The sequence below is a fragment of the Myotis davidii genome, unplaced genomic scaffold (assembly GCF_000327345.1).
Source record: "Myotis davidii unplaced genomic scaffold, ASM32734v1 scaffold139, whole genome shotgun sequence".
Taxonomy (NCBI): Eukaryota; Metazoa; Chordata; class Mammalia; order Chiroptera; family Vespertilionidae; genus Myotis; species Myotis davidii.
In genome coordinates, this window is record NW_006290686.1 from 62,511 (window position 1) to 88,586 (window position 26,076).

At 40.9% G+C, this 26,076-nt stretch overlaps 1 protein-coding gene across 1 annotated transcript in view; it reads left to right on the forward strand.

Moving 5' to 3' along the window:
* Positions 1-26,076, forward strand: part of LOC102759667 (UV radiation resistance-associated gene protein) — a 98,455-nt gene that overhangs the window by 51,427 nt on the left and 20,952 nt on the right. Inside the window, exon 3 of the mRNA XM_006763841.2 lies at positions 13,104-13,195. Coding sequence (XP_006763904.2) covers positions 13,104-13,195 — 92 coding nt within the window. The remainder of the gene's footprint in view (positions 1-13,103; positions 13,196-26,076) is intronic.

Below are 26,076 nucleotides of genomic sequence, written 5' to 3' on the forward strand. Positions count from 1 at the left end.
TGCATGTGCTAGGTTATCACTTCCTTTCCAAATGTCCTTGTCCCCCCTAGACTTGGTTAGGTGTCCCTCCTCTGTTTCTATCATTTCCTCTAATGTGATACTCATTATTCTTTAGTATAATTATGGTTCTCATTTTTAAATATCTTTTCTTTATTAGGATTACTTCAAATGCACGGACTACCTCTTCTTCATTTTGTAACTTCAGTCCATGGCCTAGCACAGTGATGGCGAACCTATGACACGCGTGTCAGAGGTGACATGTGAACTCATTTTTTTTTGGTTGATTTTTCCTTGTTAAATGGCATTTACATATATAAAATAAATATCAAAAATATAAATCTTTGTTTTACTATGGTTTCAAATATCAAAAAATTTCTATATGTGACACGACACCAGAGTTAAGTTAGGGTTTTTCAAAATGCTGACACGCTGACCTCAAAAGGTTCGCCATCACTGGCCTAGCACATAGAAGGTGTTCAGTGTCTGTTGACTGAATAAATAGCTGATTACAGCTACTTGTCTTCTTTGTCCTATTTAAGACTGAAGGTAGAACAGAAAGGGACAGACATGGTATTGTTCCCATAGCTAGTTTATATAGCTAGCTCACATGTGTGTGTTGTGCTTCCCCAGTTTGATAAACAAGGTCACTTAATGCTGTGTGCTTTGCTTTAACAACCAAAGATTTTGTCCTATTCTGAAGTAGTCGTTCACGTGTTTTTTAGTTTTTCTGTCTGCCTTCCATAAACTTGAACATCCAGATTTGGCTTTTAGCCTGACAAGATCTTCCAGAATATTTTAGAGAACCATAATCTCTGGAGAACAAAACTCAGACTCCCAAAATAGATAAAGCTGGAGATGATTGTTCAGTGACTGCACCCCTTCCCCTGAGCACTCAATGAGCCATTGGAGAAGTATGCCCCAGCATGTGTTTAATGTTCACAACATTACTTGCTAACAGAAAACCTCCGGGCCCTTGTGTAGAGCTATCCCCATTTTACCTGGCATGCAGTAGATTTACCAAATGTAATCTGTCCATCCTGGCCGGGTAGCTCAGTTGCTTACAGCATCATCCTCGTAAGCCAAGGTTGTCGGTTCAATCCCCGTGCAGGGCACATATAGGAGTCAAACAATGAATACATAAACAAGGGGAACAACAAATTGATGTTTCTCTCTCTTTCATCCTCTCCCTCTCCCTCTCTCTCTCTAAAATCAATAAATAAGAATAAAATAAAAACATATTATCTGTTCACCAAGGAACTGCTCAGGCCACATTTTCCTCATGAATTCACTCCAAATATCTTCAGGTAAAAGGTAGATGTAATCTCTTCTACCTGTAGTAGTTTTCTGTTGCTTCATAACTATAAATTTAGCAGCTTAAATAGCATCCATTTTTATCCCATAGTTCTGTAGGTCAGAAATCTGGGTGGGCTCATCTGGTTTCTCTGCTTCCAGGTCTCACAAGGCCAAAATCAAGGTGTCAGTCACTCTGGGCTCTTATCTGGAGACTTTTGAGAATTATTTACTTCCAAACTTATTTAAATTGTTGGCAGAATCCAGCTCCTTGCAGCTGAAGGTCTTAGGTCCCCATTTGCTTGCTGGCTTGCAGCCAGGGGCCACCCTTTGGTCCTAGAGGCCTCCTGCATTCCTCTTCACATGGTCCCTCCATCTTCAGACGAACAATGTCCCTTCAAGTCCTTTTCACAGTTCATATCTCTGAACGTTTTCTTCTGCTACCAACCAGAGAAAACTCTGTTTTTAAAAGGGCTCATGTGATTAGATCAGGCCCATCGAGATAATCTCCCTTTACCATAAACAAAATAATCAAGGGAAAAACAGCAGGGATGAAAGTTATAAGAGCCGTCTTAAACTCTGCCTGCTAGCCCCACCCTTCACACTCTCACAGAAGGTTGTACTTTCCCTCTAGGTTCACTTAGTTATCATGCAGTTAGGCGGTAGCCTCCTGAAGGGTGGCACCCATGGCTGGGTCAGTCTGTCATCATTCCCAGTCACACCTTGCATACCTTGCCTGTTGTAGGTATTCAGTCCATATCTAATGAATTGTTTGCTTTTTGTTAAATGAATTGTGAGATCAAAAGATGAATAAAATTATTCCAGACCAAATTTTAAGAGCATCTGTCCAGTTGGAGGAGCAATGTGAGCTCAACAGTTCATTGCTGTTGGGATGGGGCTGTGTTTTGGGGGATGTTTTGTTTTTTTTAAAGCTACATTTATTTATGATCAACCAGGGAGACTAAACAGTGGGAACATGGGCTTGGACTCTAATGTAATTCAAGTGAAGTCAGAAGAATTTCACCAGAAAACTTAAAAGGCATGAAGTTGATATTATAGTAAAATTAATATTTTAAGGAAAAAAGTCATTAATGAGAGAAAAGACCATTCTGGAAAACTGTGTTCCATTTAGGGCACCTCATTACCAGATTCTTTAAGGGAAACTGGAGGGAGTTCAGAGACATAAAGAATGATGAAGAGCCTGTGGGGATTGATTTCCAAGCAAAGATTTAAAAAGACTAAATATGTATAACTTAGCTGAACAACAACTAAGTGGAGATGTAACTATGTCAAATGTCTGATATCAAGAGAAGGAATGTGTTTCAAGAGTTGAGGGGTCTCTTTCTCAGTGTTGGAATTAAAGGAAGAATGAGAAAACAATCTGTTCTAACCAACTTGTAAGCCATATTTAGACTGTACTGGGATGTCAAAGCTCAGCTCCTCGACCCTTTACCTGTGAAATTTCAACCAACTCCTTTAAACTTCAAGTGCATAGAAAGAACTGTATGACATACCCCATGGGGTTATTATGCAGATTAAGTGAAATGACATAAATAAACAGCTAAGTTCCATGCCTGGCACAGATTGCATGTTGAGAAGAGCTATAGCTGCTACTGGTATTCCCATTATCATTAAGTGGTAGGAATTTAAAGTGCTAGAAGATTCAAGGGTTGCAGATTCAAGCTCTACCACTTATTAACTCTCAGTCTCAATTTCTTCAAACCATAATAGAGTTACAGTGAGGACCGAGGGAAATAATATAATGTGAAATGTTTAGCATAATGCCTGGCATAATTAAACTACTCAGTAAACATTATCAGCTATATAATTATTTTTGTTATCATTAACACAATTATCATTCTACCGTAGAACCTGGCCAAAGGCCTAGCATATATTTAAATTATTTCCCAATTTCCCCTATTATAAACAACATCATATACATACCTATACTTTCACCTATCACTACCGTCACATGCATACACATACAAGCTTTTCCATAGTCATTTGTTGAATTGAATTAAGTAATTTTTTCCAATTGTCATGTCAGGTATTTGTGGTCACTGTACATTCCTGGGGAAAGGCCAGAATGGGCTTCTGTATTCCTTGTACAATCAAATTTATGATAACAGATTTAAGTGATGCAGAACAACTGAAGCACACATTGCTGGGGGAATACAAAATTGTATAGCCACTTTGAAAACAGTTTGGCGTTTTTAAAAATAAACATGTACCTACCATCCAGTCTAGAAATTCCAAGGGAATCTGAAATCCAGTTTGGGTCAAAGGTTAAAACAAGGTAGTTTGGGATAAATCAGGGTGTACAGAACTAACAACATGAGGGCATGGAGCCAAGATTGAGCTTGCTAGACCTGACGGATGAATATCTGCTCTAATGGATCTGACTATATGTTTGTCCACTCACATTGCCTTAGGGAAAATAATTTTCGTTATTTATTTAAAATTTTTATTTTTATTGATTTCAGAGAGGAAGAGAGAGTGAGAGAAATAGAAACATCCGTGGATGAGAGAGAATCACTGATCAGCTGCCTCCTGCAAACCCCACAACCCAGGGATGGAACCCTCACTGGAAATTGAACTGAGACCTCCTAGCCAGCCCTCATTCACAGAGCCACACTGGCCGATCTAGCAGCTGTTTTTTGAATAAAGTTTTATTGTAATAACACAACATTTATTCTTTTAGGTATGACCTATGACTGTTTTTGTGCTACAATGGCACTTAAATAATTAGGGCAGAGATAATACGGACTGAGAAACTTAAAATTTGGCTCATAGGTCGATGCTCAACCACTGAGCCACACCAGCCAGGCAACCTTCATTATTTAAAGCTGATTCCAGTTGCTACTAGGGGTCTGATTTACCTAACTTTAACAAATTTCCAGCTCTGCTTTGCTTATCCATTTGCAATATGCTTGACTGACCCTCTTTCGAAACTCACAGAAATTGGCAGTAATCGAGACCACACAGATCATGCTGACTCCAGAGGTGCATCAGTTTAATAGTGCTTCTGGTTGTTTTCTGACAAACATAAGCTTCTGAAGCAAAGGTCCATTTTAATTGAAGTGTTTTTAACATAACATATTTTATAATGATAAGTTTGACTCAAATATAAACTGGCCTCATAAGTACAACTTACGATATAAAGAAAAGAGCCTGTGATTAGAACTCAGCAAATGTAGATTCTGTTTCCTAGGTTCAATGTGTTCAACCTTAGAGAGGCCACTTAATCTCTCACTTACCTTGTGAAGTAAGTGAAGCAGGTGGGCTGGTGCTCTCAAAGGTGCCATTTAGCTCTCTCATGAATCCCGAATTCTAAGCATAATTGGTGGTATGATTGGAATGAGGAATGGAAGAAACTTCTCCATTTCTTAGACTTAAGAGCTTTTAAATTTGACTTTTAGGCTTTTCAGACCTCAGAATGGCAGGCCTCAACTGTGTCCAGTGTTTACCTTATAACATATCGATTTTGGAAAAGAACTGGCATGGTTTATAGATGGGGATGAAAAAATATTTAGGTTGTTCTTACAACTAGAGGCTCATAATCGGGTTCTTATACTTTCCCTTAGAGGTAGATATTGCATCAACTCACTGCAAGAAACAATATTATTGCTCATATTAAGTATTCTTTACGTAACTTTCCCACATCTTTGAAAGAGTTGCATTTTCTTCTAGGAAGGCAGATTTTATTTTTGACTTGGTGGTGCCCGTATTTTGAGCTCTTAATCTAGTTCTTTTTATGTCAGCGAAACCATAGCATTTAAAAATGAATTGAAACATTGATAACTACTCCTATAGAGATTTCTAGCTACATAAGCCAGAACTATGAAGTTAAGTCTTTGATGCATATGTGCATTTTTAATTTCTTATTTTTTAGTTCCTCGAGAACAGTTCTCTTTGTAGTCAAATTCATTGTAATCCCATCACGAAAGTGTTGATCTTTTAGTATCCTTTATTGAAGCATTGTATTAATCCACATTCCCTCACGGTAACAGACGGTTTGTATCAAACATATCATGCAGCTTAGCTCCAGCCCCATATGGAACTAATAAGCCACGCAATAAGTGGCCTTGTGTAGTTTGGAAGTGTGTGTGTGTGTGTGTGTGTGTGTGTGTGTGTGTGTGTTTTGTCTAAACTGAATTTCTCCTGCCAAAACCTAAATGCCAAAATGATTCCTGAACCCCCGGAGTCTTTCCTGGCCTGGAAAAATAGTGTGTTTATAAAATAAAGATAAGATTGAGCACTTTGATATTAAATTAGGCCTCTTAGCTCAATAAGAAGATGCTCACTGAGTATAAGAATTCAGCATATATTTCTCGGAAGAACAATCACACTTTACTTTCAAATATGATCTCCAAAGCTGCATATGGTCTTACCTCGTGAATGGAGCACCGTTTATCAAGCTGTAGAAACTAGTTCATTTCAACTACAAGAGCTTTCACTTCGTAGTTGATATGTCCTATTCGGTGAAACTCACAGTGAATATATAGTGTTTTGGGATGGAACCAGCATGAGGCTTTGGAAGAATACTCTATTTTTATTCAGAAAGGTGGTGTGGGAGAGGAAACAAAGAGAAGATAGTTGATGTGATTGACATGGCTACAGTTGTCTGTTGCAGTCTAAGTGTATCCTTTGCTCTTGTTTTCTTTCTTTTTGCTTGTTCCAGTAACTATACAGCCAGCCCTTCCTGGTTACTTCAGTACAGGGATTTTCTCTTGCTAGTAGACAGTAGCATTTGTTCATTTTTCTAGGGAAACCACTGAACATAGCTTCTCCCCACTTCCCACCTATCGTCTATGTGTAGTTTTCACCTAGTAGTTGCACAAAAATTTAATTGCCCCCATGGAGTTCTAAACCAATCAGAGTAAAGCTGAAATTCAAGCTAATTGAAACCAAAATTCCACTTAAAAACTGCTTACACTCTTTGGGTGGTGGTGCAGTAGGAAGTTGTTACAAAAGGTGTTTATTTCAGAGACTAATTTGAGGCAGTTAGACCCACAGCAATATTTTATTTGCCTGGGTTTCTTGGCATCTGCTTTTCCCAATCAGAAGTGAGAGCGGAAGGAGCTGCGTTGAGGGAAGTGTGGTATTGATGACAGTTGGTGAGGGCAGATTTTGATGGAACACACAGTAAGATTTCTCAAAGAAAGGAGTACTTCAATCTTTTAACCTGTCCTTTCCAGTTGCCTCTGGAGTTGTTTTCCTCCTTCACTCTCCGGCTTAAAACCCTGTAGTCGATTCTAACTGCTGACGAAAGAGTTCTAACTCTTGAGCTTGCGCTTTCGGCCAGGCCCTCGACTGTTTTAATGACTACCCTCTAAAAATCAGGCCTCAGGAGTTTCCATTTCCTATAAAAGTCCTCATTGAACTCTTACAACAATCTTATGAGACAAATATTGTTGGTCCTGTTTTATAGACAAGGCACCAGTTGGTTGTGTACTAGTAACTTGCTCAAGGTTTTATACATTCTATGGCAGGGGTGGGGAACACGGTTGTGTGAGGCCCACAAAATCATTTGGTCTGGCCCTACCAAGGCATAATGGGCGAGTTAATTAAATGTTTGACCAAATATAGCAGGCTAATTTTTAAGTTGATAATTTTGTATGGTCCGAGAATGATGTTATAAATATCCAAAAGGCTCTTGGCAGAAAAAAGGTTCCCACCCCTTTCTATTGTGGGAACAGTGAGTCCAGGGCCGTCATTCCAAAGACGGAGAATGGATCACAATGCTTACCCAGTGGACACTAGATAAACATTTGTTGAATAAATGATTAGGGCATGTAGGAACTTAGGAAATGTAATTCTTTCTCTCCTTTCCTTCTTATTCGTGTCCTTTCCTCCTTGACCTTGCTCCTTCTTTTCCTTCCTTTTTTTTACTAATTAGATTCGAGTGTTAACTTGTTAAAGCAGCGGTTCTCAAGCTGTGGGTCGTGACCCCTTTGGGGGTCGAATGACCCTTTCACGGGGGTCTCCTAAGACCATCGGAAAACACATATATAATTACATATTGTTTTTGTGATTAATCACTATGCTTTAATTATGTCCAATTTGTAACAATGCAATTGGGGGTCACCACAACATGAGGAACTGTATTAAAGGGTCACGGCATTAGGAAGGTTGAGAACCACTGTGTTAAAGAATTACTTAATGCACATTTAGATTTATTCCTCCCCTGAAGGAACATATTTGATAGTGGTCAGCTCTACCTGACATAGTATAGTACAGAAAGGAACCCCATCCTACCCCTTCTCTTTTTATAAACTTCCCCCGAGGTGTCCAGAGAGATATCTCCTGGAGACTCTTCCATCAGACTTGCCTTTCAAGTGAATCAGGGAAGATTTGACTCTTTCAGCCAAATCACAGGTGGGCAAAACCAGAAAAGGGGCCAAATGGGCTGATGTTTCTTCCTCACTCACATTGTGTGTGTACCTTAACCATAGTTTTATATCAAACTCCTTAGATATGTGGTTAAAGCCTATAATTTTTGGAGCATGTAGAGTGGACTCATAGAACGTTGAAAGGCTCTAGGTTTCTCAATTGCCATATGCAAAGTAGAATGACAGTAAAACAATACTTTAGAAATTCAGAAGGGATTATTCTCAGCCTTGGATTCTATACCCAGGCAAACTATCATTCGAGTGTGAGAATGAAATAAAGGTATTTTTACTAGTAAATATTCAAGGTGTCAGAAAAGATACCTCCTATGCTTCCCTTTCCCAGAAAGCTATTTTAGGTTATGCTCCACCAAGATGCGGCTGTAAATCAAGAAAGAAGTCATGAGATCTAGGAAAACAACAGCTTCAACACAGAAAAGAAGTAAGCCAGAATGTCCAAGGTGATGGTGAAGGAAAGTTCTAGGCAGATAGCAATGGAACAAGCCTAGAGAGCAGCCAGTTCAGATTGGAGCAGAGAGAGAGATGCTTCAGGAAATATCAAGGGAGCAAATGGACGTGATGGGTTATATGGTGTTTTTAATCAGATTCAGAATGATTTTAAGGTTTTGTCCTAGTTTGGGGAGGATCTAGTGATAGGTTCATAGGTACTCAACAAGTAGTACTATTAACAAGGTAGGTACTCAACAAGTGGGAAAAAATGGCAAATAGCACTTTAAGAAAAACACAAAAACTACAAAAAAGGGGATAGTATATTACATAGCTCAGCAGTGAACAGTATTTTTGTAGTAAAGTAAACACTGACTATTGATTTAACAAAAAAAAATGTGATTTTGAATATCTTGAGGGGAGGAGGAAGAGAAGTATATTTGGGAGAATACAGCGTTAAATCCTTGTATGCTTTAATTAAAAGTAGATATTGTGTGGGTAAGGGGATAAAATGTTAGTCTAAGAGAAGAGTGATATGGGAGAGCTAACTTCTTATATTTCATTATTAGAACATGGTAGATGATGGCTAAAATTGGAAGAATAAGAAATATTAATATAAGTATATTATTCAGAGATATGGAAAAAAAGAAGCAGTTAAAGTAGTTGCTGCTGAAGAGCAGAGAGCTGTTGCTTTTTCATTAGATGCTTTATAGTAGTTTCAACTTATTAAACAGTACATGTACTTTATTTGAAACTAGAGGCATGGTGCACGAAATTCGTGCATGGGGGGTGGGGAAGTCCCTCATCGCAACCTGCACCCTCTCACAGTCCGGGACCCCTCAGGGGATGTCCGGCAGTTGGACATCCCCCTCACAGTCTGGGACCGCTGGCTCCTAACCGCTGGCCCTGCCGCTGCGGTGACGTCCAGAAGGACTTCTGGAAGGTCATTTGGCTGTCTGGTCTAATTAGCATATTAAGCTTTTATTATTATAGATATTAATGTATTTGTATTATATGTGAATTTCTTTTCTCTGATTTAATTGTTAACACTCTTAGAGATGTCTCCCATTACCTCTCCCCCTGCCCCGACCTTTGTCCTTCAGCCCCCACTCCCTCTCCCTGGACTTTCCCACTTTGTTGTCTGTGTCCATGGCCTATGCATATGTACATATATGTTCTTTGGCTGATCTCATATGTTGAAAATTAAAAGGATGACGTGGTAGAAAGAATTTGGAGTTCTTATTAGGTTCTAGCTTTGGCTTTGTCCTTTATCAGCTCTGTGACCTGGGCAGGACATTTGCTTTACTGAGTCTTAGTTTCTTTCTTCTTCTTCTTTTTTTTTTTTTAGTTTCTTCATTTATGAAAAGAGGGGGGTTGGAGAAGATGACCTCTAGTGTCTCTTTAAGCTGTCACATTCTAAGATTCTGTGATAAAAAATAATTGTGCTATGCAGCAAATGAAGAGTTAAGGCCTGGGTGGAGGCTCAAAATGCCCACATTTTCCCTTTTTGGTTGAAATCAGACTTGCAGACAAATTTTCATTGTGGTCTCTGAAAAGAATTCAACACCCACCTTCCACTGTGGACCTGGGGCAGGCAATTGACTATGTACTGGCTCAGGGACACATAGCTTAGTGTTATTTCAGTATGGTTTTTTGATATTTAATATTTTTCAGTATGAATCACAGGTGAAATTTCCATGCCATGTGTAAACAATTTCACTTTTTTATTGAAACAATGAATTCAGGAATGTCATATTGGGATATCAGCCATTTCACTTTTATCAATGTATGGAAAAAGCTTTTATATTAATGTAAGAAATGATGTCATTTAACATGGAGTCGATCTTACCATTCAAGGTCAACAGATCTCAGGAGGGACTGAGGTCACCAAGCTAAGCTTTGGAAAAGGGAAAAAGTACTTTCCTTTTGTCTTTTCAAGTGTTTTTACCAGTTTTCCTCTGGCTCTGGGGTAAATGGCGGAGGAACATGGTTGTGAAAGGGAGGCTCTGACTAATAGTATCTTTGCCATTGAGCTCTGTGGTCCTGGAGAATTTACTCTCCCTTTCTGGGCTTCAGTCCCCATCTGCAAAAGCAAAGTGTTGGCTTAAATAATATTCACAATTCCTTTTGGCTTTAAAATTCTATGTTTCTACTGCCTTGCATTGTGTGAGTATTCCAGAGACCCGATTAGGTTTTGGCATTTTCCTTTAAAAGTTCATTGTAGTAAGAATAAACTTCTCTGCCGAAACCGGTTTGGCTCGGTGGATAGAGCATCGGCCTGCGGACTGAAAGGTCCCAGGTTCGATTCCGGTCGAGGGCATGTACCTGGGTTGCGGGCACATCCCCAGTGGGAGATGTGCAGGAGGCAGCTGATCGATGTCTCTCTCTCATCGATGTTTCTAACTCTCGATCTCTCTCCCTTCCTCTCTGTAAAAAATCAATAAAATATATTTATAAAAAAAAAAAAAGAAAGAATAAACTTCTCTGTTAAGTGAAAAATCAGTTGAGTACTAGATACAAACAAAGGAAGACGTACTTTAATATTTTTTTGTTGGTCATGGATTTATTTTTTAAAAGAAGAAAATATTTAGATGTTTGACTTGGTCACTTTTAAAGTTAGATGCTAGAAACTGTTGGACTCCATTATCCACACAAAAGGTTGGTCATCAACGCATCCTTTGGATTGATTTATGACCAAAAGAGGGATATGGGGACGAAAGGAGCCACATGGTAACCTGACAAGCTCAGGGAAGGCCTGCATGACAGTCTTGCAAACTCAAAGACCTAAGGTAACTACAAAGGATGGTCTAAAATTAAAACTTTAACTGAAAGCAGTCATGGTGGGTAGTCATGTACTAGGCCAGTATCTTCCCTGACAAGGTCAATCTTTACCTTAACTGAGCTTATTGTCTTATTGCATCTAAGGTAACATGTCAGAGTAACTTGTAACGTCCCTTTTTCCAGACCCCTTGGGGCACAACCAAATGCACCTGGGCTCCAGGACTGGAGACCATAAATTCCTTCATTGTTATTGTTATACTAGAGGTCCGGTGCATGAAATTGGTGCACGGGTGCTACCCCTAGGCCTGTCCGGCAATCAAAGCATGAGGTCTGGCATGGAAGGGCAGGTCTCAGCTAACCTCTGGGCCCTGGGCAGCACCTGGGCCCCCGGGCCACTGCGTGCCCCCCTCCGCCTGAGTCACCGCACCCGAGTCCCCACGCGGAGATGCAGTGAGCGCAGCCAGATGCCGTGGGCCGGGGCGCAGTGTGGGCCTCTGAGCCACCCAGAGCTGCCGCATGGAAGCCAGGCGGCAGCATGCTCTCTCCCGGCCTGCCTCTCAGACTGACTCCCGCTTGAACCCCCAGGGAGCCTGACCGGTCCCTACAGTCCCAGCAACTGCAGCCCAGCTCACTTGAAAGAGGCAGGGTGGGTGTGGAGCAGGCTCTTCACAGGCACCAGGCACCTGAGCATGGGGGTTCCCCTGCATGCAACCCCTGGTTTCCCGGGGGGTGGGGGAGGTAGCAGGGGGAATGAGAGCAAGCTCAGCAGACATCCTGCATTCTCACCGCACCTCTGTCCCCACACCTCCGCCCCAAGGTAGCCAGCGAGACATGTTTGCTGACATCCGCCATGTTCCACATCACCCCCTGGTGGTCAGTGCACGTCATAGCTAGTGGTTGAACTCCCGGTCGAGGGGACAATTTGCATATTAGGCTTTTATGATATAGGATTAATTGTTGACTGTTAACTATCCTGTACTCACCTAAGTAAAAGAAGTATGTGTCTATCATTTTACTTTTTATCCATTCCCAGAGATTACTACCCCCCTCTTTGCTTTCTCCCGCCTCCCTAATCTATCACCAATGGATTTCATGTAACCTACATATGTCTCCTCTTTGATGTAATATATAAAACAAGGTGAAAAAAACACCATTGTCCAGTTTATTATCCCAAACGTTGAGATTCTGCTTCCTGGCAATTGTCGACAGTTTGGCTCAAAGTCACAAAAATTCAAATGAATAAATAAAAGTTACTAGAAAAGTAAAACTTCAGAACTGATGATCCTTCACATTTGTACAATATACAGTTGCAAAGTGCTTTTTGCACATGCATTATCTCATTTGAAAAATACATTTCTGCAGGGTTGTGTTGCACACTTACTGTGTATTTGATATTATGTGTGTGAGCATGTGTATGAATGTGCACATGTACCTATTTCAGATCTTATTATGGTCAGTTAAGGAAGCAGATGATATTCAGAGACAGTGAGGGGATGCAAGAAACAGACAGATGAAAACATTTAGCAAGATACTCAAGGAACATAGAAGGATACTTAATTTTAAAAAGCAGCCTCTAGCAGAAGTAAGTAAAACTAAGAGCAGATCAAGCCCACAGGCCATAGTTTCCTCATCTAGTCCTTCGGCTCTGTGCTCTCGTTCTGCATAAAGAGGGAAATTATAGATACAAGAGAAATATAGAGCACGTCCTCTGTCAAAAGTGCTACTCATTCGTTTAGTAAGCACTGAGCACTAGCATTGTATCAGACACTTTAGCTATCAGAAGAATACAACATGATTCTTACCCTTGCTCATACAAAGAGAGGATCAGCAAAAGAAGGGCTGAATGTGCTCAGAGTATATAATACCAGCCTTCAGTACCTAAAACCAAACGCTGGTTTTATGGTCTCTGTCCCTGGAATCAATGGTAGCAAATCCTACAAGGGTCTTTGAAATATTTTGCTTCCACAGTTAGTCGTTCTTGATCTTCTCCAACTTTAGGGGGCAAAGGAGCAAGAAATGAAAGGGGTACTTTTAAACACCATCCCAAAAGTGTGGTTGATGATATTGGGATCATACATTCATATTTCCTGTTTTTGAGTAAAAAAATAACACCAACATGTTTAATAGATCATGTTTCTGAAGCATTGCCTAGTATCTGCCAGAATTTCTTTTAATTCTATTTTTCTACCTTTGCAGCTGAGATACCAACATGGACTTGGGACTCCAGACTTGAGGCAAACCCTTCCCAACCTGAAAAACTTCATGGAACATGGACTACTGGTCAGGTGGTGAGTACCTTTATTTCTGACACTCAGAAACCGTAATGTACACAACCTCCGGAGGAACTTTTCTGACTTCCACACTACTCCACACCTGCCTTACGGTTTTCTTCTGTAATAAGATATCTGAAGGAAAGGAAAGGCAGCCATTGTACGTCTGTACTAAGCTCCCGCCTGGCAAAGGTTGGTGAAGCACTCTCAGGAAGGGAGAAGGTTCAGGGGGTATTGTTTGAACATTGGGAGGTTGGCTGGGCAAGCAATCATTGAGTACATTGCTGAGGCAGACAGCCCTATGGTTCATAAAAGGGAGAGACATCGAGCCCCTAAGTCTTTTCTAAAGAACAAATGAAGATCATAAATACAGAATGAACACCAGGATCAGCGGCTGTGAGAGTTAAGGGGAGAAAGCAGACAAGGAATCGGTTAGGTTTGTCAGGACCTAGTCTTGAGACCAGGAGGCACATACTAGAATGTTTCTTGTGTTTGATGTCAGTGCCTTTTGTGCCCTGAGGGCAAGCCACTCCTTAAATGTGCTTTGTCAGTACAGACATGACTCTTAAAAAGAAAGGGCAGATGGAGATCCAAGAGGCGGCAGCATAGGTAGAAGTTACACTCACCTCCTCCCAAGTCCAAACTGGAATTAAAACTAAATTATAGAATAATCAACCTGAATAACTACCTGAAGACCAACTGAACAGAAGTTGTATAATGAAGCATTTACAGAAGCAGCCACATTTAGACTGATAGGAAGGACAAAGAAATGAAAAGGCCTGGTCCCCATTCAACACGAGGTGGTGGAGAATCCGGAGGGATGTCTCAGCTGCGAAGGTCCCCTGAGGGGCATGAGGTCTCAACCTCAGCCAGGCTCCCCAGCCTGGAGCACCAGAGCCAGGAAGAGGAGCCCACATAATACCTTGCTGTGAAAATCAGCAGGGATTCAGTACCCAGGAAGATACCGAGTCTGCTAGTAACCCAGGCGCACTCTTAAAGGACCAGCACACAAAATCTCTTTTGCAGCCACTCACCCTTGGCTCCGGCAGAGGGAGTGTGGTTCAGAGTGAAGTGGAGTCATGTGAGGATAGACAGTTGTGTGGCTCCGGGGAGAGAGTGAAGGGACAGCTGCCAGGTGCCTGTATTGAGTCCCTCTCCCACACCTCCTGTAGATTCATCTTTCCTGGGTTGAGCATTCCCCTCCATACTGCATCAGTCTGGAAAGCACTCCCTGTTGTGCTTTCCCACCCTCCCCACTCCCTGTTGCCCTGCCCTGCCCAGCTCATGCCTGCTAAGGAGTCAGTTGCCTGGGCCTGGATATCAGAGACCAAGTTGTGTGGCTCTGGGGTTGGGGCCATTTTTCCCTCTGGTGCTACCCTTCCTATGCGGAGCCCTCTCTTCACGTGGCCAAATGTGATAAACTCTGCTGCCCTTACCCTGAGAACGTCAACACCACCACAAATGTCCATGGGCACTCAGCGGGTAGAGGCTAGTCTTGGTGTGCCCTGAGACTTCTGCTGAGTGGCCTCAGTCCCAGCACTGGTGCTGAGTTTGAATCTGTCAATCTGGTGAACACAACTCGCCCCTCCCTGGTGACTCACTGAGAACCTACTTTGTGCAGCTCATGTTCCTCCAGAGGTCCTTTTAGTGACTAAGCCTAAAGTCAGCCAGCAAGTGGAGGATAAAGGAATCAATCCAACAAGACGATATAACCCTGGTAACCTAAATATGTAAAGTAAATCTTGAAGGACATAAAGGGAGAGATGAACAGAATTTTAACACCTCATTGATATCAATGGATAGATCTTCCAGACATAAAATCAACAAGGAAACAGATGGACTTAATTAGTATTTTTAGAAGATTTCACCCCAAAGCAGCAGAATATACTTTCTTTTCAAGTGCATGTTTTCTAGGATAGACCACATTAGTACACAAAAGAAGCCTAATAAATTTATGAAGATTGAAATCACATCAAGCATCTTCTGTGACCACAGTGGTTAGAAACATATGAAGGCTAAATAACATGTTACTAAACAATGAATGGGTTAACAATGAGATCAAGAAAGAAATCAAAAGATACCTTGAGACAAATGAAAATGGGAACACAACAACCCAAAATTTATGTGACACAGTGAAAGCAATCCTAGGAGGGAAATTCAGAGCATTACAGGCCTACCTCAAGAAACAAGAAAAATCTCAAATATTCTAACCTTATACCAAAATGAACTAGAAAAAGAAGAACAAACAAAGCCTAAAGTGAGTAGACAGTAGAAAATTGTAAAAATCAGGATGGAAATAAACAAAATAGAGTCTAAAAAAACAATACAAAAGATCAATGAAACTAAGACATGATTTTGAGAAGATAAACCATATTGATAAACCTTTAATCAGACTTATCAAGAACAAAAGAGAGGACCCATATAAATAAAATCAGAAGTGAAAGAGTAAAAGTAACTGACACCACATAAATACAAAAGGTTATAAGAAAATGGTGTGAACAACTATATGCCAATAAATTGGACAATCTAGAAAAAATGGATAAATTCCTAGAAGCAAACAATCTTCCAAAACTGAATCAAGAAGAAACAGAAAATCTGAACAGAGCAATTACAACTAATGAAATCAAAGCAGTAACTTAAAACCTCCCAACAAACAAACATCCTGGATTGGATGGCTTCACAGGTGAATTTCACCGAACACTGAGAGAAGAACTAACACCTATTTTCTCAAGTTACTCCAAAAAATTTAAGAGGTGGGAAGACTCCCAACCTCATTGTATTAACATTATCCTAATTCCAAAACCAGATAAAAGCACTACAAAGAAAGAAAATTAGAGGCCAATATACCTGATGAACATAGATGCAGAAACCCTCAACAAAATATTAGCAAACCGAATCCAGCAATACATTATAAAGATCATACACCATGACCAAGTGGGATTTATTCCCAGGATGCAAGGCTAGTACAGTATCTGCAAATCAATCAATGTGATACTCCACATAAACAAAATGAAGGATAAAAAACACATGATCAAACCAATAGATGCAGAAAAAGCATCGACAAGTTCCAACATCCATTTATGATAAAAACTCTTAGCAAAGTGGGAATAGAGGGAAGATACCTCAACATAATAAAAGCCAAATTTGACAAGCCACTGCAAACATCATACTCAGTGGGGAAAACTTAAGCATTTCCCTTAAGATCAGGAACAAGACAGGGATGTCCATTCCAGGGATGTACTGGAAGTCCTAGCCACAGCAGTCAGCAAGAAGAAGAAATAAAAGGCATCCAAATTGGAAAGGAAAAAGTAAATCATTTTTTGCAGAAGACATGATACTATATATGGAGAACCCTGAAGATTCCACACATACACATAAAAACTAATAAATGAATAGTAAAGAAGCAGGATATAAAATTAATAATCAGAAATTGGTTGCATTTTTATATACAAATAAGGAACTATCAGAAAGGAAAACGAAGAAAACACAATCTTATTTACAGTTGCTTCACACACAAAAAAACAAAAAACCTAGGAATAAATTCAACCAAGGTAAAAGACTTATACTTGGGAAATTATAAGATACTGAAGAAAGAAATTGAAAAAGATACAAATAAATGGAAGCATATATTGTGCTTGTGGATAGGAAGAATTCACATCATTAAAATGTCCAAACTACCCAGAACAATGTATAGATTCAATGCACTTCCTATCAAAATACCAATAGTGTGTTTCACATAACTAGAACAAGTAATCCAAAAATTTATGTAGAACCACAAAAGACCCCAAGTAGCCACAGTAATCTTGAAAAAGAAGAACAAACTTGGAACTATCATGCTACCTGATATTAAACATACTATAAGGCGATAGTAATAAAAATGGCATGATCGTGGCATAGAGACAGATATATCGATCAATGGAACAAAATAGAGAGCCTAGAAATAAATCCATGTCTATATTTTCAATTAATATTTTACAAAGGAGTCAAGAACATACAATGGAGTAAAGACAGTCTACTCAATAAATGGTGTTGGAAAAATAGGACAGATAGAGATACATGCAAAAAAATGAAACTAAACCACCTTCTTACATAATATACAAGAATAAACTCAAAATGTGTTAAAGACTTAAAGGTAAGACTCAAAACCATAAAACTCCAGGAAGAAAAACATATGCAGTAAAATCTTAGACATTTCTCTTAGTAATATTTTTTCTGATATATCTCCTCGGGCAAAGTAAACAAAAGAAAAAATAACCAAATGAGACTACCTCAAACTAAAAAGGTTTTGCAAAGAACTCCTACAACACCAAATAAGCAATCCAATAAGGAAATGGGCAAAGGACCTGAATATAAACTTCTCCAAAGAGAACATACAGATGGCCAATACACATATGAAAAAATACTCAACATCACTAATTATCAGAGACATGCAAAAAAAAACCCACAATGAAATATCACATCACACCTGTCAGAATGTCTATCATCAATAAATCAACAAACAAGCAGTGTTGGGGTGGATGTAGAGAAAGGGGAACCCTCATGCACTGTTAATTGGGAATGCAGATTGTTGCAGCCAGTATGGAAAACAGTATTGCCCTAACCGGTTTAGCTCAGTGGATAGAGCATCGGCCTGCAGACTAAAAGGTCCCAGGTTCGATTCCGGTCAAGGACAGGTACCTTGGTTGCAGGCATATCCCCAGTGGGGGATGTGCAAGAGGCAGCTGATCGATGTTTCTCTCTCATCAATGTTTCTAACTCTATCCCTCTCCCTTACTCTCTGTAAAATAGCAATAAAATATATTTTAAAAAAATGAAAACAGTATGGAGGGTTCTCAAAAAATTAAAAATGAAACTGCCTTATGACCCAGTGAGTCCACTTCTGGGTATATATCCGAAGAAACCCAAAACACTAATTCTAAAGAATATACGCACCTTTGTGTTGATTACAGTGTTATTTATAATAGCCAAGATATGGAAGCAACCCAAGTGCCCATCAGTGGACAAGTGGTCATACATATATACAATGGAATATTACTCGGCCATATAAAGAGTGAAATCTTACCATTTGCAGCCACATGGATGGACCTGGAGGGTATTATACTAAGTGAAATAAGTCAGAGAACGACAAATAGCATGATTTCACTTATATGTGGAATCTAAAGAACAAAGTAAAGAAAAAAATTGAAACAGACTCATAGACACAGCGAACAGACTGATACTTGTCAGAGCGGAGGGGGTTTGGGGAGTTGAGTGGAAAAAGTTGAAGGTATTAAGAGCTACAAATTGGTAGTTACAGAATAGTCATGGGGATGAAAAGTACAACATAGGAAATACAGTCAATAATATAATATCTGTATATGGGCCAGGTGGGTACTGGAAAATTGGGGGGAACACTTTGCAAGTATATGGTTGTCTAACTACTGTGCTGTACACCTGAAACTATTACAAAATAATATTTAATGTAAACTGTAATTCAAAAATAAAATATTATTAAAAAGAGAAGGGGAGGTGGAAAGTCTGCCAAGAAGACATTAACGTGATTCACTTGACTTAAATAAATGGAAAGCTATTGACGCTAGCCAGGTAGTAATTCTTGAAGTTTGAATCTTTAATGATAGGTAGTAACTCAGAAAATTGTGTGAATGGAAATTAGGCCTTTAGAAAGTTAGACAGCTTGGAACAGCATGGTTTCTTCTAAAGAGCACTGGCTTCTGATCCCTGATTTTTCTCTAACCTGCTGTGTGAACTTAAAGTCCTGCCTCTGAAATGTAATTTCCTCATCTGTAATCCCTGCCCTGTTCATTTCACCAGTTTGTGGTGAGAATGAAATGCAATGTCAAATGGAAAAACTATTTGAGCGGAGGAAGGTACAAGATTGGTTTCATTTTTTTCTGTGCCGTGAGGATAGGTCTTGAGGATAATAAGAAAACAACACATATGATTAACCTTTACTTTGACATTTTTTATTTTTGTCTCGTATGATCTTCAAAATGCAAGTTCCAGATGTCTGATTTTAGATAGGACTCCTGTTAAGCAAATACACAAATGTTTAAAGAATTCTAGCCAGAATATAAAAATAATTATAAAAGCATAGTGTTGATGTGTCCTAAGGAATGAGGGATAGGAATTGAGTTTTAAAATGAGGAGGAGGAAGTTAGCAGACATTTATTTAGTTAGCATCAACTCTGTAAAGTCTGGAGCATAACAAGAAGTCTCAAGGCCTACCTTTAAGGAATGTGTGATCTAGTTGGAAATAGGTATATAATCCATGAGAGTTTTTATAACAGAACTAGAGGCCCGGTGCACAAAAATTTGTGCCCTCGGGGGGAGGGGGGTCCCTCAGCCGGGCCTGTGCCCTCTCGCAGTATGGGACCACTCGGGAGATAACGACCTGCTGGCTTAGGCCTGCTCCCAGGTGGCAGAGGGCAGGCCCAATCCCTAGGTGCAGCCCCTGGTCGGGCTCAGAGCAGGGCCAACTGGGGAGTTGGGGTGCCTTCCCCTGTCATGCACAGAGCAGGGCAGATCGGGAGGTTGTGATGCCACCCTCAGTCACGCTCAGGGTAGGGCCGATTGGGGGGTTGGGGCCCCGCCCCCTGTCACACTCAAGGCAGGGGCGGTGGGGAGGTTGCAGCGCCACCCCCTGTCACGCACAGAGCAGGGCCCATCAGGGGATTGAAGAGCTCCCCCCTGTCACTCACAGAATACGGCCGATAAAGGGGTTGGGGCACTGCCCCCTGTCACACACAGGGCAGGGCAGATCAGGGGGTTGGGGCGTCCCCCTCTATCACCCACAGAGCAGGGCCGATCAGGGGGTTGGGGCGCCTTCCCCTGTCACGAACAGAGCAGGGTAGATAGGGAGGTTGTGGCCCTGCCCCCTGTCACACACAGAGCCGCAGGGTGATCAGGGGGTTTGGGCGTTGCCCCCTGTCATGCTGATCCTGGGGCTGGGAGGCATATTACCCTTTTACTATATAGAATAGAGGCCTGGTGCATGGGGGGGGGCTGGCTGGTTTGCCCTGAAGGGTGTCCTGGATCAGGGTGGGGGGCCCCACTGGGGGGCCTGGGCAGCCTGGATGAGGGGATGATGGCTGTTTGCAGCTGGCCACACACCCTTCAGGATGGGGGTCCCCACTGGGGTGCCTGGCCAGTGTGGATGAGGGGCTAAGGGCTGTTTTCAGGCCCGCGGGTGACTGAAGCTCCCAACCGCTCCTTTTTTTCTTTTTCTTTTTTTTTTATTCTGGGCCAGCTTTAGCTTTGAGGTTTGGCTCCAGCTCTTAGGCCTCCGCTGCTGAAAGTGGTTTCTGGCCTTTGTTTACAATATTGCGAATCTGCTGGCTGAGGCCAACTAAAGCAGGTTTCTGGGGTTTTGTTTAGCTTCTATATTTGTTACATAGTTGCTCAGAGTTGCAGCTCAGAGGCCTGCAGTGGCAGGCGGGGAACGTTGGAGTCCTCTGTCACTGAAGCAAGCAAGCCTCATGTTAGTTTCAAGCTGCCTGGCTGCCAGCCACCACCTTGGCTGGCAGTTAATTTGCATATCACCCTGATTAGCCATTGGGAAGGGTAGCGGTTGTACACCAATTACCATGTTTCTCTTTTATTAGATAGGATGGTAAATAACCTAAAATAATTTTTTAAAAGGGAGGTAACCCACACATTACCTATTAATCACTGAGTCTTGCTCTGTACAAACAGCAAATTGTCCCAGTGTCATTTATTGAAGAGTCTGTCCTTGGTCTACTGTTCAATAATGCCATCTCTTTTATATACCAGCTTCACTTACATGCATGGATGTGTTTCCAGGCTCCCTACTCTGCGCCATTGTTTTGTTGATGTCTAGGCTAGTACCACATGTGTAATTATTATAAGATGTAATTTCTGTAAGCCTTGTTGAAGTTTGAGGATGCCCAATAAATAGCATCCCTCTTCCCCCTGACATTTGGAACAATTTGAGACAGGAGATACAAGAGACAGACTAATAGAAATCAAAATGTCACTTTTGTTACTGATAAAGCCTCTTGGAAAATGTGGCTTTAGATCTGTAATAAGAAGAGCTTGCAAGTGTCACTCAAAATTAAACTTGCCCTCACAATCACAGTGTGAGCGTTCCCCGCAGAGGCAGGCCCTTCCTTGACTGCTCTGCAGAGAGAGGTCAGATGGCTCCTGCAGGAACCCAGACGAGGCTAAGCCAGGAATACTCAGGTTTTATTTTTCTCTCTAAATTCAGCACTCAGAAAAGGCCCTCCTTCTCTAAGAGCCAGGGAGTGAGAGGATGGAGAGAGGCCAGGACTGTTACTCCTAAATCACATTCCTTCAGAGCAAGGGAACAGGAAGGTAACCCCAACTTTCTTGATAATCTGCTAGGGCAGGGCTCCTACTTATAGTTCTTTTTCAAAATTCATTTGGCTTTTCTTGACATATGAATTATATTTGAGTAATTTGACAGCTTTATGATATTGAGTCTTTAACTGTGAGCATGGTGTCTGTATGTTTTTTAAACATGTATCAGTGAAGTATTTTAATTTCCTTCATAAAGGTTTTACAAATCTTTTATTAGATACTTAGTCCTAGGTAGCTTCCCATTTTTATGTTATAAATTTTTCGTTACAACATCCAACTTTTTTGTAGTAAGTATACAGGAATACCACTGATTTTTTGTATTTCGAGTGTATCCAGCAACCTTGCTAACATTAAATACAATAGGTTGTCTTAGATTTTCTTGGATTTTCTGTGTATATAGTTTTATTTTTAATAATGGTGTTGTTTCTTCCTTTCTATTTTTACAACTGTCATTACTTTTTATTGTCTTATATTTTATTATAGAAGAGGAGCAGTGACCGTGAATATCTTTGTCTTATTCTTGATTTTAAAGAGAATGCTTCTAACGTTTCACCATTAAGTATTATATCTACTTTATTGCAGGTTACAACATAGGTACTTTATTAGCAAAAGGAAGTGTCTTTACTATTCATTTTTTTAAAATCATGAATGTGTATTTTGAATTTTATCAAATTCTTATTCTCAATCTATTGATAATACTATATTTGTTCTTCTTTACTATGTTAGATGTGCCAATAAGTATTAATATATTTTCTAACATTAAACTATCTCTTTCTCCTGGGATAAACTCTACCTAGTAATGATATATTATTTTTTCCTATATTATTAGATTTGACTTGCTAATATTTAAAGAAATCTACATTTGTGAACTGAGGTGAAACTTGCCTATAATTTTTCTTTCTCATATAATTCTTGTCTGATTTTTGGCAGCAAGGTTGTAATAGCCTCATAAAACATTGAGGATCTTGTCTTTCTTGTCTATTCTCTTTGAAACAGTTTGTACACAGTAGGAATTATCTATATGTTGAAGGACTGATAAAACTTAGAAAAACTTAGTGTTTTTTATTTGTTTGTTGAGGGGGAAAATACAGATTTCTAACTACTGCTTTAATTTTTATGATGATTATAGGCCTATTTATCATGTTTTTCCAGTTCGTAATTAACCCATTCCAGGCTGATTTCCAGTTCTATCAGTATACCTGAATTCCTCTTCTCTAGGCAGGTGCCTACTGAACTCTATGTTGCCAAAATCAAAGGACACGTATCTATCCTTATCCTATTCTTCGTCTCAGTACCATTCCTACATTCTTGAAACATTCTCCTTTCTTGGCTTCCACAATACTACCCTCCCATAGATTTCCTTCTTCCAGCAGCTCTTTCTCTGTCCTTCACATTCCTCCTTACTTACATGATCATTAAGTATGGACTTCTCTGTGGTCCTGTCCTTAGGTCATTCTCTTTCTCTCTCTACTCTCTTCTCAGGTAACCACATTCATTCCCTTAGTTTTGAAAACTAACTATATATATAGCTAAGTGTCTGTCCATCTGACCTGTAGCTATGATGCGCACTGGCCATTTAAAAATAAACGGCACCACGGACCTGGCACCGACAAAACAACACTCGGCTTCCCTCAAGTGAGACACAGGCCCCTCCACCACCCCGGAGTGACAGCCCCCGACTGAGAAGAAGTAAGAAATGGTGGAACTTGAAAATGACTTCAGGTTTTCTCACTGCGCCAAATACAGTCAAACACTGCTGCAGTTCAGTGTTTCACCCTTTGTTCTCCTTGTGTGATCTATAATCATAATCTGCTTTGTGTTGATATTTACTGCTGTGTTGCTGACAGTTACCTGAAAGAGAAGTTGGGGTGCTTCACTGGGCTGGAAAAGGTTTAGCTAAATCAGAAAGCAGGTCTAATTAAGCAAGTTTATTCTATACTAGAGGCCCAGTGCATGGATTCGTGCACGGCGAGGGAGGGATGCTCCCTTCATCCTGGCCTGCGCCCTTTCGCTCCTGCATTGAGCGCCTGCCCCCTGGTGGTCAGTGTGCATCATAGCAACTGGGCTACCAGTCGTTCTGGTTGTTTGGTAGTAAAGGTCACTTGGGCTTTTATCGATAGATAGATAGATAGATGATAGATAAAAGGCTAAGTTGACTTGCGCATGTGCAATACATATAAAGCTCTCACTGGCACCAATCACACGCATGTGTTTCGATATGTTATCGGCGATCGTGAATTTGGTTGACACTTATATTAAAAACACTTATATTATGGTTCTCAATGTTATTTTTTCAATGTAAATCTCTCCTACAAACTCTGTATAGTCAGAGATCTACTTAGCACCTCCCTTTGAAATATCAGACATCTCAGCCTCAGCATATCTAAAGCTGTCCTTCCACCAGTCTTCTTTCTCTCAGCAAGCGGCTCTGTCTACCCATTGCTCAACCCAGGGAATCATCCTTGGTTCCCTTCTTTTCATTACTCTCACTAGATTCATTCTAATCATCCGCAAACCATCTCGTTTCTACCACTTCCCACCATCGCTATTACCACCACCCCAGTCCAAATCCCTGCCTCCTCTTAACCCCACACTGCACTAGTCCAATTTGTGTCCCTGATTTTACTCTCTTCCCACCTTTGTTCATTCTCCACAGGAGCCAAAGTAACCTTTAAAATGTTCAGTTACATCTTAATCACTCCCTCTCTTCCCCGGCGAATAAAATCCAAGCTCTTGTTCATGGTCTGCTGGCCCCTTCCTCTCCGCTGCATCTGACACCACCCCCGCCCTTCTCTCATGGGCAGTCACTGCACTGACCTCCTTAGTTACATGAGCAAGTTCTTTCCTGACTCAGAGTCACAACACTCACTGTCCTTCTGTCCTTCCTTCTCTACTGCGGCGATCCGCACCCCACTCCTCACATGGAGGGAACAGTATTGGCAAAGGCACAGTAGCTTTATTGGCAAAGAACAGACTACCTTGACTGGAATGCAAATTCATGTTAGGGTTGAGAGAATCTGAGTTTTGTGGTACATGGAGCTTATACAACTTAGGAACCCGTTTCAAGAAAAGGATTATGAACTGCAAATGCAAAATTAGGGTGGGGAGTAAATATTTAAAACGAGAAACAAAATCACAGCAAATTACTGGAACTTCAGAGATTAGATCCCTTTCTTCTGAAATCTTTTTAGAAAATTTACCCAAAATGCTTACATAGAACTGCTTCATCATTGCAACCTGCCTGCCTTTCTCTTCCTGGGACACTGTAATTTCCACAACTTTCATTTCTAAGGTACAGAGAAATTAAGTGACTTTCCAAGAATGGTTGACCCATGAGCTCTAATAATATAACTGGAATCTAGGTCTCCTGGCACTGGTGTAAAAAACCCATTAAGCCACAAATTGACACATTTATGCAGTACCCCTCTGTGCCAACGGTGCCAAGCGCATTAACATGAATGAATAGTATGGTGCCGCTTTATGGTGCTCTAATGAAAAATGGGCTACCAGGGTAGATGCAAAGTCCTGCAAAGTGAATGCTACATAATGATCCCAAGTAAAGACCACTGCAGGAAGGCAGGCTGGAAGTTACAAATCTAAACAAAGCTGGAACAAGCCCTTTAGCCTCAGAGGAAATCTGAGAATTTCCGAGAGCAGCATGGATGGAGGAGTTACCTCCCCAGCCCGTGCTCCTTAGGGCAAAGGGTAAAAAAACTCACGTTCCTGAGGGAGCCGCTTACATCTTTTGTAAAAGAAAACATTGCCATTTTCTGTGGGTTGTTGCCATTCACAGATGGGTTTCTGTGGAAGCAATTGCTGTATGTTCTTTCAGGATCGAGGATTTCAGACTGAGGACCAGCGCAGGCACTGGAACCGTCTGAGTGGCCAGCTTCAAAGTTCTGTGAGAGCTTGTTTTGTTAGTTTTTTTTAAAGAAAAGACAATGTGATTAAAATTCCTCTTTTTCTTTCACATTACAGAATTCTTATCTCATACCAAGAGCATTTACCTGATTAATCCTACAAGTAGCCCCTCTTCCTTACGAACACTGTTCCGTGGGGCTCAGTGCTTTATGCCAACTCTTTCCAGAAGGAGTCCCCATTTTCTCATCCTAGGATGACTAACCCCCTTGTAACTTCCAAGCAACACAATTTTTAAGCAGAATTTCAGCTCAGGGGTTGTACTCTTGAGTATTTTGGTTAGAAGCCACCAGCGTGGCACTTAATCATCCCATTTTTCTTTCGTTTTTACTACTAAGTGGTCTAAGATTCAAACAGAACGCACATGCACAGCTGGTGCTGGTGCTGAGCTTTGGTCAGGGAGGTCAGTGCATGCGAGCTGCTCCCGTTGGCTGCAGTGAGATGAGGAACCACGCGGAAGAGATGCTGAGGTTGCTGTGACAGGCTGTGTGCTGGGGCCCAGCATCCGGGTCCTGGGACAGTCCCTCGATTATGTCTCTTCATGCTCTCTTACCCGGTCTCAACTGACCCTCCGACATACCACAGTCATTTCTGACCTCAGTTGTTTCCTTTTTATTGAATGCATTAGGACCTCAGTTCTTTTC